We start from the raw sequence: 12,828 nt of genomic DNA on the forward strand, positions 1-12,828 counted from the left end.
GTCAGAAAATATCTTGTCGTAAAGGCTGATAGTGAGGAATTGAGGGAGAAGAGTGTTGTGTGATGACTGTCTTGAATTGGCTGGTACTTCACCAGGCAGGCTCTCATGTTAGGCGGGTTGACATATCCCTTTGATTTGATTGCAAAGTGAACAGATTCGAGGCAGACATTATACTGGAGCTGCTAAGATTAAATACTGTTATCGAGGCAAAAGGTCGTTTATCTCCAATTTATCAACGACAATGTCGACGGGGTTCCGTTATGCGAAGGAGTCTTTACTGGAGACCTTGACATGGTATCCATATATATATCTGATGCTAAACAGGACCATCTGTGAGGATTCGCTCATAGTACGTAACAGAAGACCTTCTACATGGCTCGTGTTTCTGTTCGGTTGGTGGCATATTAGATACACATCAAACAAACCATCCAAATTCAGATGAGATTGGTTCATGACATATCATGTCATATCGTCTGGTATGGCCCGTATGGGTCTGGGCTCTGAGCAGCGGCGGCTATTTGGCACCATGAGTAGTGGAAACTTTATAGAGTTTCTACCTCTTAGGACAACCCTCCTTGGCATTCGTAAACATCATCATAAAGCTTATGCTACCGAGGCGCTGAACGATTTGCAACTCAGACGCTGGACGGCTTGCAAACATGTGAGCATGAAACATGCCGTCTCTCAGGCGTCCATAAGGAAGAGGGATTAACAAACTTGTCTTTATGTTTTCTGAGCCATGACCTCCCTGTCTTTGTTAGCCATGGCTAAGAATATCCCATCGAGACGCCATGGTCACTGGATGAGGAATGGTGATGCGTGGCGATGTGCTTGAAACGCAACAGACAACCCTGACACCAGTAACCGTTTAAGGTTAAAAGGCTGATGCTTCACAGGAACGTGAAGTAAATATTGTGGTGACGAGAGCATCTAATCATGTCGAAACAACAAACATATATTAATGGCAAGGGGATAGCTCTTATTTGTTGGGCGTCGAAATTTGGACCTGACTCCCCTGAGAACGTAGGTCTGTCTATTAGTTCCATCAAAGATTCATACCCACCTATCTTGTAGGTGAGTACTATGTAGACAAAACACCGGCCAACTTGATCGAACGGCCCGGGCCATGAATGGATTGGCATTGTAGTGGTAAGGAGCCTCTCATGACTGGGTACGCCCATGATCAGCGCCAATAAGGAGGGGCACTATTTTGGTAGTCCTGAAAAAGACATTATGTGCTGTATTTGCAGTTGAAGCTAACAAGCTGGACATGTCTAATTGCGCTATTGTCATCGCTTCGTCTCACTATTTACTGAGTTTCTGGAGACGATAGGGATAGAGCACAATGATGAGGATTTCCTTGTACAGCATCTAACAACGTGCCCGGTTATTTATTACTGCAGCTCTCAATCATTACCTAGGTAGTTAGGGAAGATCCCGTCCACTCTCGTCGGGCATGCACGTTATTAAACGCCTCCCCAGGCTGGTAGGTAGGTAGGTTGGCTGGTCATTTGTTACTTATCCCACTTCGCCCAATGGACCAATGCAAGTAATCAGACCCCTGAATTTTTCCATTCAGCAACATCAAGTACCTGGGCAATCCAATCCAGGGGTCAATCTCCTCCACTGAAGTCTTTGGGGGCATTTTTCCTGGAAATATTGTATCCATTATAATGCCTACCTCATGGATCAGCGCCGGGCTGGGCAGTTAGATTAGGTATTAGCCACAAGCTAGGTAGCCACTGACCATTACCGCCCAGCTCGTGCCCATCCATCCATCTCTAGGTACCCAAGCTACAGCGCATCGCCACGGGCAGGCGCCAACCCGACTGCCACTGGAACTTCCCCGCCCCTCCTAGTCTGACACTTTTGCGGCGGGAGAATACCTCAGTGCTGGAGAACTAGGGGTCATTTATTGCTCCTTCCCCACCTTTCTGCTCCTTCTCCTTCGCATTCTCTGGTCTAAACTTGGAAGGCCATCCACACCCTGGACCTGCCCTTTCGTTCATATTCAGTGTTTATCGCGAGTAACTGTATCTTTTTCCTCCATTAACAACCAATTTTCCCATACCTACTAGGTAGCGCCTGGTTTTGCGGCTTTCGGCTTCTTATCACGAGTCGTAAGTAAAGTTGCACTCACGTTTCGTAGCCGTTTGCACCAACAACCTTTTCTTTGTGTTGCAGCTACAGGCGCCATCCGTCATCCCAGCGCCAGCACCTCCACTCCAAATCTAACCCCCGTGCTTGTCACTGGCAAGCTACCTACCTATACCTACCTCGCCCCTTCTGATTCTGACCGCTGCTCCAACACGATTCCTGACTACATGATCTCTTTATTCGGTCGATGAGAAGGCCTTGTTTTGCGCCCAGGGTCAGTCTTTTCTTTGATCCTTGTACGAGTGCCTTTCAACATTATCGACAGCAGACCGCCCAGAAGAACAGAGCGTTCCTGAGTTGGTCGCCTCTCGGAATAGCCCACCGCTCGCCATCACATCTGAAAGACAGCAAGCGTACGACCCGTCTTAAACCGCTTGCGCATTCTTTTCAGACCGGCTTATTTTCTTTAGTCACCATCCAATATTACTTGCTGCATCCTGCAGTCAACGTGATTTAAGATGGCACAAAACAGGTATGCTACTTCCCCTGTACTCGACGAATGAGGGACTGTTTCGGCGCCGTGGCGGGGTGAAGGCGATGTTTCCTCTGCTTCGGCGATGCGAACATGTGCTCTCTGCCTTCAAAAGTCAGCCACCCGACATATCGGAAGAATTTGACTGTTGCGCTATCCTACCTCTTGAGACTGTCAATGCGTTATCCTTTAAGGGGTAATCGGCAGATTTTATGAAAAAGGAGTCAGTTTGCATCAGCAATTCACTACCAAGCCCGATCAATGAGTTCATCAGATGGATCACTAACAGGATACAGTATGTACTCCTCTGGGCAGTTCACGAACCCAGGCCCTGCGCCTCGGCCTCCCACAGATCGACCGCGTTTGAACCTAACGCCCAATGCCAACCTTCCAGGAAGCATGGCCAACATGGCTATTTCCCCTATTCGAAGTACTGCGACCTCGACGTACACCGGTTCCACCATTTCCCTCCCGATCGCTCGCCAGCAGTCCAACAACACAGATGGCCTAGGCGGAGTAGCCGTTAAGAAGGAGGGCTGGGCGTCAGTCAAGGAGAGCAAAAACTTCATTCAACCCTGGAAGCAAAAATACCTAATCCTCCGCAAAGAGTCGCTCGATTTTCACAAAACCGAAGGCGGCAAAGTTTCTTATACCCTTTACCTGAGAGATGTAGTTAACGTCGGACGAGTCGAAGCCGCCGGCACCATCTTCGAAATCAAACGCAAACCAGATGGTTCGTCTAACAGCCCCGGCGACGACGATGGTCAGACCAAGACCCTCCAGATCAAGGTAAAGAGTGACGATGACTTGTACGAGTGGATTGACTTTATTTATGGCGCTTGCCCAGGTATGGGCGGAGTTAGCAATCCTACTAACTTTTCCCACGCTGTACATGTTGGTTTCGATCCAAAGACCGGAGAGTTTGTCGGTTTGCCACCAGAGTGGTCGAAGCTTCTCAACTCATCGGCAATCACCAAGGAGGATTATGAACGAAACCCCCAGGCTGTCTTCGAGGTCCTCGACTTCTATACTGATCTCGCCAAACGTGCTGAGAACCCTAACCAGTACCCCAGTTTGACACCAACTCCTCCCGCCCAAGGCCAAGGCAACAAACAACTTGGGTATGGCAGCGGTAACTCTGTGGCACCTCCTCGACCTGCGCCGCCAGCTCCTTCCCAGCGCCCGGGTTACAATCCTTCTCCTGTCCAACCCAACCCCAATGCCCCGCGCCGTCCTGCCCGCCCTGACGAGCGCCCTGCCCAGCAGGATCAGCAGCAACAATATCAGCAGCGCCAACAAATGCAGCAAATGGCTCCCAACTACAACATGTCTCAGGATGCTTTAAGAGAAGAGCAGCGTAAGAAACAGTTGGAGGCTCAGAGACAGCGTGAACGTGAGATCGAGGAGCAGAACCGACGCGACTTGGATGCTTATAATGCTTCTCTCCCAAAGACCAAGGTTCCCCTTGCGCAGCAGGAGATTGGCGGTGGCTACAGCTCATCTTCTGCTCAGTCTGACCGCTTCAACCCCTCACGAGCAGCCCCTCCTGCGCCAAAGGCTTCGCAACAGCAAAGCAACCTTCGAGCACAGCGTCCTGCTCCTTCGGCCCCGACCGCTACTTCCCAGCGCCCACCTCTCGCCTCTCAAGCTAGTTCTGGTGCTATCCCCACCCAAGCCCAGCGAACCCCGAGGGCCGACAACGGCGCTGCAAATGCCCCCCGTTATGCCAACGGAAACCAGTCGCCACAGACTCGACAGCCACAGCAGCAAACACAGGCCTCGCGCCTGCCAGCGCCTGTCAAGCCCCTTAATGTTGCACCCAAGCCCAGTCAAGCCCAGCAACAAGCCGATGGTGTCAAGGCCGCCGAGGCTGCTCTTACCGCTAAGCCATCGCCCTCGGAGCGCAAGCAGGACGTCAGGATGTCCACTATGTCCGAGAGTGAGGTTATGGCTAAGCTTAAGGAAGCTGTCTCTAAGGAAGACCCCAACGTCTCCTACTCCAAGCAGAAGAAGATTGGACAGGGTGCCTCTGGATCAGTGTACGTTGCAAAGATTAAGGAGACAGCGCAGGGCATTGCCCGCGATGTTCTGCGTGCCCAGGGCCCTCGGGCCCAGGTTGCCATCAAACAAATGGATCTCGCACATCAACCTAGAAAGGAGCTTATTGTGAACGAGATCATGGTTATGAAGGACAGCCGGCACCGCAACATTGTTAACTTCCTAGATGCTTTCTTGCGTAACAACAATGCAGAGCTATGGGTCGTTATGGAGTTTATGGAGGGCGGTGCTCTCACTGATGTGATCGACAACAACCCTTCGATCTCGGAAGAGCAGATTTCAACTATCTGCCACGAGGTATATACAGTGTCTCAATATGGGTATGTCCACAACTAACATGTTCACAGACTTGCAGCGGACTGCAGCACTTGCATTCGCAAAACATTATTCACCGTGATATCAAGAGTGACAATGTCCTACTGGACGCTCGTGGAAACGTCAAGATTAGTAAGTGGAAGCTTAAATATAACTGAATCTCTGATTCTAACAATTTACAGCCGATTTTGGCTTCTGCGCCAAGCTTACAGAGACAAAGTCAAAGCGAGCCACCATGGTGGGAACCCCCTATTGGATGGCCCCCGAGGTTGTCAAGCAGAAAGAATATGGCCCTAAGGTCGATATCTGGTCTTTGGGCATTATGGCTATCGAAATGATAGAGTCTGAGCCTCCATACCTCAACGAGGAGCCCCTGAAGGCCCTGTACCTCATCGCAACCAATGGAACCCCCCGACTCAAGAAGCCCGAGAAACTCAGCAAAGAGCTCAAGGCTTTCTTGTCCGTCTGTCTGTGCGTTGACGTCAAGAGTCGCGCTTCAGCCGACGAGCTACTGGCTCATGATTTCTTGCGCCACGGTTGCCCGCTCAACAGTCTGGCTGATCTTCTGGCTTTCAAGAAGCATGCTAAGTAAAGAGCAACAATGATATTTGAGGAGCAGACGCTCATATTCCAGTTCGGTATCTTGAGAGAGGTTTGAAAGCAAGGTGGCACATATATCCCTCAGATGTTTTTTCTCTCTTGGCGTTTTATGGGCGAAAGTTCTGTGGCGTGTCGCACTTGGCAAAGATGTTGTTCTACGCGTGTTGACTCTTCGCCTACATGGCGGCAACCAGTCCGAGAAGTCTCATTACGCGATATCGATGATGATGATATGCCATGAAAGATCGGGTAGATACCCAGTGTGCTAGGAGTCGGGTGATATGGCAGACTCTTTGGCACTCTTGAACAGGCTGCAGGGGGGCAGCAAGGCCTGCCCGGTCATGAAGCAATAGTGACATTTTGAGCGCAATTGGGAACTATCAGTCGCAGGAGGGTCACTCCGACAGAGCATAATAAAGACAACCTATATAGAGAAAATAAGAGTCGGGATACCATAACGGTGCCCCAGATTTCTGTCGCACACATAACTCGCATAGGATGAAGTGCGGAATGATCGATGTGCTTATGGATACATGTAACCACAGTGATATTCACTTCACCATGAATAGAACAATTGACACCTGATGGCCATAAGCCGGGGACAGCGGTAAGTGCGGGCCGGTATCTGAAACAGGGTCAAGCGAGAGACGTCGTCGCCCAAACTCGGCCGGCTGAACAATTGATGAAGGGGAGGGGAGAGAGTAAGAGCTGCGTTTCGAGATACTCATGACAACCCCTGAGCCATTGACCGATATAGTACTACGGAAACTCAAACGGTGTATATGTACGGTTAGGGGGCAGAAAGCCAGGGGGAGGGATAATAGGGCTTGTTTCATCGAGAGGCTAATAGATCCCCCCGACGAGGCAATCCGGTTTGTGATTGGTTCTGTTATTGGTAAGGGGGCTCTCAAGAGGTGTGAACTGTCATCAATGCAGCCAATGGGAGTACATTTTTGCATAAGCTTGAGAGTGAAAGAGAGTTGAATTGAGAGGTTAGGGGAAACAGGAGGAGCCATGGAGTATAGGTCGAAGAAGCAATACTGGTACGACACTACAGTGGCTGCCGCGAAATTAGATTGCAATTGCCTTGTTTTAGCTGTCAAGTTGTGTTTCGTTTTGAAGGCACCCAATCGAGTGTTGATACCGGGTTTATTGATTGGGAACTTTAAAGATATATGTATTGTTATTAGACGATGGTTACCCAGTAGTCACACAGTATCAACTGTAGATGGATTTCAGACTAAAGCACAAGTCATCAGTAGGTGGCTTGGCAACTCGTTGAACCCTCCTGGATAGAAATCAAACCAGTTTAACGTCCGCAGGCACAAACCTAATTTGTATTCAAGGTTGACAGAGTTTCCGATGCACAGCTCTCGGGTACGTGCCGACTCATGGAATGAGACCCAGTTATCATGATGTCTTTATGGGGGGCATGTGGAGAAAAGATACTACCTACACACAAATGGAACAGACAAAGAAAGAAAGAATAACTATGCAACAGTTTAAATAAAGAAAATGACATTAAAGTAAAGCTATTTGCTAGGTCTTCTTAGCAAACAAACTTTAGATGATTAACTACCTACGATCCGGACTCGAGAGTCTTCAAAAGTGGCTACTGTGGAGCTTGGCGAGAATCTTGGTACCTTGATATACATGTTGATGCTTGTATTCTACAGTACCTAGCAGACAATCGATGATATGTGTTTCTGGTCCGGTTAAAGCCTCGCTACTCAGTAGCTACTGAGTGTTAAGAAATAGAAAAAACTTTATTTAGATGCTTAGGATCTGAGTCTTGATAGTTTCACAGCTGTTGTACCTAGATGAATTATCCAGGTACCTACCAAAAGACTTGGCAGCCAACCAGGACTGTGACATCTCGAACTACATAACAGACGATAGCTCCAGTGGCATTGACCACCGGAACAATTGGATTACAGCCCGTGTCGTGGCCTTTTCTAGCCAACTCGTTTCTGCAAACTCCAGGACCAAATAAAGCAAAAATACACGCGGTTGTTCCGTGACGAATGGACGCGTATACATACTGTACAGCCCTGATAGGAATGCGCACAGCCTGGCTGCAAGAAGGGAAATCTTGGTGCTGGAACTTTGTCATCACTTCTTCTCGACAAGCCCACCAAGATTATTGCTTTTTTTTTTTAGAGAGAGAGAGAGAGGAAGAAGAAGAAGAAGAAGAAGAAGAAGAGAAATTGGACAAGAGGTTGACCACTTATAATCAACCGCTGAGTGATAAAACATGGTATCCATGAGGTCTACGTACTACCTATGTAGAAGCAACCTGTCATGGAGGTCCGGGTTCAGGGACGAGCAGGTACAGGACACACGCTAAGAGCCTGGTCACAGTAACAGTCTGCCCAGCCTGGTCTGGTCCAGGTCAGGTCAGGGCAACTCTTTGCCTTGTTCCGTCCACTAGTAGTGCTCTGTACCTGGACTGTCTTCAAGGCCCTTCTTTCCAGTTCTCCTCTTCGCACATCGCACATCTCGACTCCTCCTGCTTCCTCCCTCACCCCCCGTTTCGTGCCCCATTCCCCATAATCGCGCGCCTCGCTCGTCTACTTCTCCAGGCCCAGTCGAAAAATCTTCCTTTTTGAACTTCTTCAATGAGGCCTGTATATTCATCATAACTTTGTTTGTGCCCTCTTTCCCCCCTGATCTATCCCCCCGACATAGTCCCCTTATTACATTCTCTATTCTTTTTTTTGCGCCCTCTCTCAAGCCGCAGGCTCGGACGACGCTCAACGACCACAACTGTCCAAAAATCCACATCAATTGCATTGCATCTTCGCTTGAGCAATAAATTGCTTCGCCACAGTCGTTGCGGTCTCTACAGCTATTTAGAATCACGACCTGTTCACGGCTAAGGCAGGCCTTGTCCTTGTCCTTCCTCTTTGCACGAGCATCCTTTGTAATACCGGCGGTTCCTGGATTTCTTCCCGTTCGCATCGCGCTCCTTCAATCCAGCCTCCCCGTTTCTGTCGAATACGCTCGAATTAGTGCTCTCCGACGCTTTCACGCCGGCATCTCCTCGTCTATCGTTCGAGGTCGTCCCAACAACAGCTACTAGACTGTTTTCCAGACGATTTCCATCTTGGGACTTGTCTTTTTCCGCCATTAGAAACGACTGAACGTATTGGTCCTTTAGGTGATCAGTCGATCAGTCCCCGCCGAGAATAATAATCAGCTATCCGGCCCGACACTTCCCTGTGTCACCGTCTCATGAGGTCGGCTAGATAATCGATAATGTCAACTTCTAGATCCGAACACTTGACTCTTGGCTACGCCTCTCAGTCTGGTAGTCAACCTCGTTCTGGTTCTCCATCAGCCAGCAACTCCCCCATCGATCCTCTGCCGCCTTCTCGATCCCCATTTGGCCTGTCCGGTGGTCTCAACCCTTCAAACAAGATGGCGGGCAATTCGCGATCCGGGGCTGGTTCTCCGTCGCACGACATCCCTGGCTCTAGCCGCCTGTTCTCCAAGAGGTTCGTTTGGCCCAGAAACGTGTTGTCTTGTTCCCCTTAACTCTAGACGATAATTTCTTCTCTGTTTGTTAAAACAGCCTCCGATTACTGTACATTGCTGACATAGGCCTGTCCTACCCCACAGAGCTCGTGAGATTCAGGCTCAGGAAGGTGTATCAGGTATGCCTCTTTGGGGCGGTCCTCCTACGAGCGGTAACTCCACGCCGCTGCGCGAGAACATCCCCGAGTCCCCAACCGATGGGTTTCCCGATTTTGCTCAGCTTCCTACGCCGGACTCCATGCCTCAGACGAGGCGTGCTCGCGCAGGCACAGTGCCCTCTCGGTTCTCTCCTGGGGGCGCGGTTAACGGCATCCCTGGCATCCCTGGCTTAGCTGCCAAGACCAACAGGCCCACGCCGACTCAGAGTCCTTTCAAATCGCCTTCTCCCAATTCTGACGGACAGGAGAACCCTTCCAACAGCTCGACTCTTCTTTCACGTCTCCGCGCCGGTTCCATGCCCCAGAGGAGCCAGTTTGCCCCGATTCCTGGAACTAATTCGCCCTTTGGACCTTCGATCTTTAGCAGCTGGAACCCCACAGGCGTTGGCCGCGAGAGGGCGTCTACCCTGGCAAGTATTGCCAGTGTTGGCTCTAATGGCCCCAGCTCTCCTGCTCAATCTCAGTTCTCTAAGGAAGGAGGCGGTGAGTCAGATGTCCATATGAGAACTTTGGACTATCTTGGTCTCGCCGAGACTCCACAACCTCCCCGCGCACAGCTCGCAACTCCTTACTTGGCCAATCTCGACTTCACCAAACAGGCCAGTCGATTTCGATCTTATTCGGTTAACAACAAGGACAAATATGCCGATGATGAGGACGATTACGAAGCTGACATGCCTCTCGACCCTCAATATGTTGCGGCTCTTCAAGATCAGCTGGCTGCTACCAACGCTGCCATTCATAACCACAACCTTGCCGTTCAGGCCTTTGCCAACCAGGCCTCAGCCAACCGACCCCGTGCCCGCACTGCTGGTGTCTTGGATACCCCTGGAAGTCGATTGATGAGAACATACGTGTCTGGCAACTCCGGTCTTTCCAACCCTGTTGCCTCAGCTGAAATTCGCCTTCAAGACGACAAAGATTACGACGATCTTCCCCAAGCTGTTGCTGGAATCAACCTCGGTAGATCCAACAGCCGCAATGCAGGTCTCCTCAGCGCTGATGAACAGGGCCTTGAGGGCCCTACCAGTGCACTTTGGTTGGGCAGCATTCCTACATCCACCACTACATCGACTCTGATCGAGATGTTCAAGTCCCATGGTCCTATCCTCTCCGCTCGTGTTCTCACCCACAAGAACTGCGGCTTTGTTAATTTCGAGAGGGTTGAGAGTGCCATATCTGCCAAAGCAAGCATGAACAGCAAGGAAATCTTTCCCGGTGCTGGTCCCATCCGCATTAACTTTGCCAAGCCACCATCTGCGTCCAACACTCCTGGCCATGATGGAGTCTTCCCCTCTCCCAGCCCTGATCCGTTCGCCAAGGGACAGGACAGCGCACAGGGAACCAATGCTACCACGCCTGCTGGCGAGACTCCTTCTGCCTCTGCCACTACGAACGCGGCTCCGAAAGCCCCTACTCTCCGCGAGATGACACCGGATATTCTCGATATTGTCAAGCAATTTGGTGCCACTGAGGAGGACAGATTCAGAATCTCTCGCAACCTTCAGTCTGCCATCCAATTCAACTCATTTGTTGAGGAGATCCCACCTATTCGTGAGCCTGCTCATACCCGGGTTCATGATGCACCCAAACTTCGGGATATCCGTAAACGGATTGACAACCAGAGCTTGTCTCAAGCTGAGATCGAGAACATTGCCGTCGATATGCTTCCGGAGATCGCCGAGCTCTCGTCTGACTATCTGGGCAACACAGTGGTGCAGAAGCTATTTGAGCACTGCTCCGACCAGCTTCGTGATGCTATGTTGTCCGAGATAGCTCCTCACTTAGCCGAGATCGGTGTTCACAAGAACGGCACTTGGGCGGCCCAGAAAATCATCGATGTCTGCAAGACCCCTGCCCAGATGTCTTTAATCGTTGAACACATTCGCCCTTGCACTATCCCGCTTTTTCTGGACCAGTACGGCAACTATGTTCTTCAGGGCTGCCTCAAGTTCGGCGCTCCCTACAATGATTTCATCTTTGAGACCATGCTTGCTCGCATGTGGGAGGTCGCCCAGGGCCGCTACGGTGCTCGTGCTATGAGAGCCTGTCTTGAAAGTCACCATTCCACCAAGGACCAGCAGCGAATGCTAGCTGCCGCCATCGCCCTGAACAGTGTCCAGTTGGCAACCAATGCTAACGGCGCCCTTCTCTTGACTTGGTTCCTGGACACCTGCACTTTCCCTCAGCGTCGAACAGTTTTGTCGCCCCAGCTTGTGCCTTACCTAGTCCATCTCTGTACCCACAAGGTTGCCTATCTCACCGTGCTGAAGGTCATTAACCAGAAGGCAGAGGCGGACGCCAGAGACGCCATTCTTCAGGCCTTGTTTTTCACGCCCAACGATCAGGTTCTGGAGGCCATTCTGAAAGATCACCAGTGCGGTGCTACTCTCATCTTCAAGGTGCTTACGACGCCCTTCTTCGATGAGTCTATCCGCAATCAGGTTGTTGAGAATGTTAAGAACGTCCTGGTCAGGATCAAAGCTCAGCCCAACCAGGGCTACAAGCGCCTGATGGATGAGGTCGGTTTGTCGACTCGCAGCGCTGGCAACAACCGTGACGCCAGCACACACGCAGAGCAGCGCCAACGTCCATCTTCTAGGCAGGCAAACTCCAACGGTCACCATCCTAACTCTGCACATTCCAACAAGCCTTTCTACAATTCCATGAGCCAGCCAGCCAACCCTCCTGGATTTGATATGCCATATGGCGGCCAACGAAACGAGCCTACAGATAATGGTGTTTCTGCATTCCCTCAGTTCAATCAGGGCATGATGTACAACACGCCCGGTGGTCCTATGCCTGCCAACATGCAGTCAATGCAGTATCAGCAGATGATGAATCGCGGACCGCCGCCCATGAACTACAACTACCCTCCCATGCAGGCTGGATACGGTGGTTTCAATGGCCCTAACCCTTCCGTTGATCAGTATCGCCAGCAGAACATGCCTAACGGAAGCCCTATCCAGCCACCTGTTTCGCAGATGCCTCAGATGCCCGCTGGCCAAACCCCGTTCGCCCCTCCCGGATTCGGCATGGGAATGGGCAACTACGGCTACGGAAATATGGGAGGTATGCCCAACATGGGATACATGCAACAGGAGCAGGGTAACCCTAGAAGAGGTCGCGTAAGACAACCACAGTCTCGCAATGGACAGCCAAGAAGAGGGGGCTAATCAACTATTCTCAGAGATGATCAAGACGACTGTAGCTCCGCATTGCTTCAGGAGACTCAACCCCGTTGAGCCGATCTTGACAGGTTTTCTTCCTAGTTTTCAGACAAGTTCATGAACACGACGCCATGAGGAGTTATGGTGTTCTTACTTGGGGCAATACAGCGAAGACACAAGTGTCCACAGCGGCGGCTCAGATATGGTTTGGGTCTCGTTTTGCAACTTTGGATGCCTTGCCCTTTTGCTTCCCCACCTGCTTTCTTGATTTTTTTGTTCTTGTACTTGCGGGGCTCACCTCAGGCAGGTCTTGAAAGTGTTGATACCGTGAAGCAAAGATTGAGGGAAAGCAGGATCACTT

The 12,828-nt window shown here is 50.7% G+C and overlaps 2 protein-coding genes across 2 annotated transcripts; both read left to right on the forward strand.

Annotated features, from left to right (window-relative positions):
• Positions 1-2,926: 2,926 nt before the first annotated feature.
• Positions 2,927-5,594, forward strand: FSST1_002111 (serine/threonine protein kinase CLA4; the record flags this gene model as incomplete). Its single annotated transcript, XM_083228068.1, has 3 exons — positions 2,927-4,984; positions 5,035-5,134; positions 5,185-5,594. 3 exons carry the CDS (start codon positions 2,927-2,929, stop codon positions 5,592-5,594), a joined length of 2,568 nt encoding a protein of 855 aa, XP_083092293.1.
• Positions 5,595-8,860: 3,266 nt separating this feature from the next.
• FSST1_002112 (uncharacterized protein) lies at positions 8,861-12,473 on the forward strand (the record flags this gene model as incomplete). The annotated part of the gene is made up of 2 exons (XM_083228069.1): positions 8,861-9,099; positions 9,206-12,473. The coding sequence occupies 2 exons, from the start codon at positions 8,861-8,863 to the stop codon at positions 12,471-12,473; spliced, it is 3,507 nt and encodes a 1,168-aa protein (XP_083092294.1).
• Between the last annotated feature and the right edge of the window lie 355 nt (positions 12,474-12,828).

The sequence above is a fragment of the Fusarium sambucinum genome, chromosome IV (genome assembly GCF_050947815.1).
Source record: "Fusarium sambucinum isolate potato_lamoka chromosome IV, whole genome shotgun sequence".
NCBI lineage: Eukaryota > Fungi > Ascomycota > Sordariomycetes > Hypocreales > Nectriaceae > Fusarium > Fusarium sambucinum.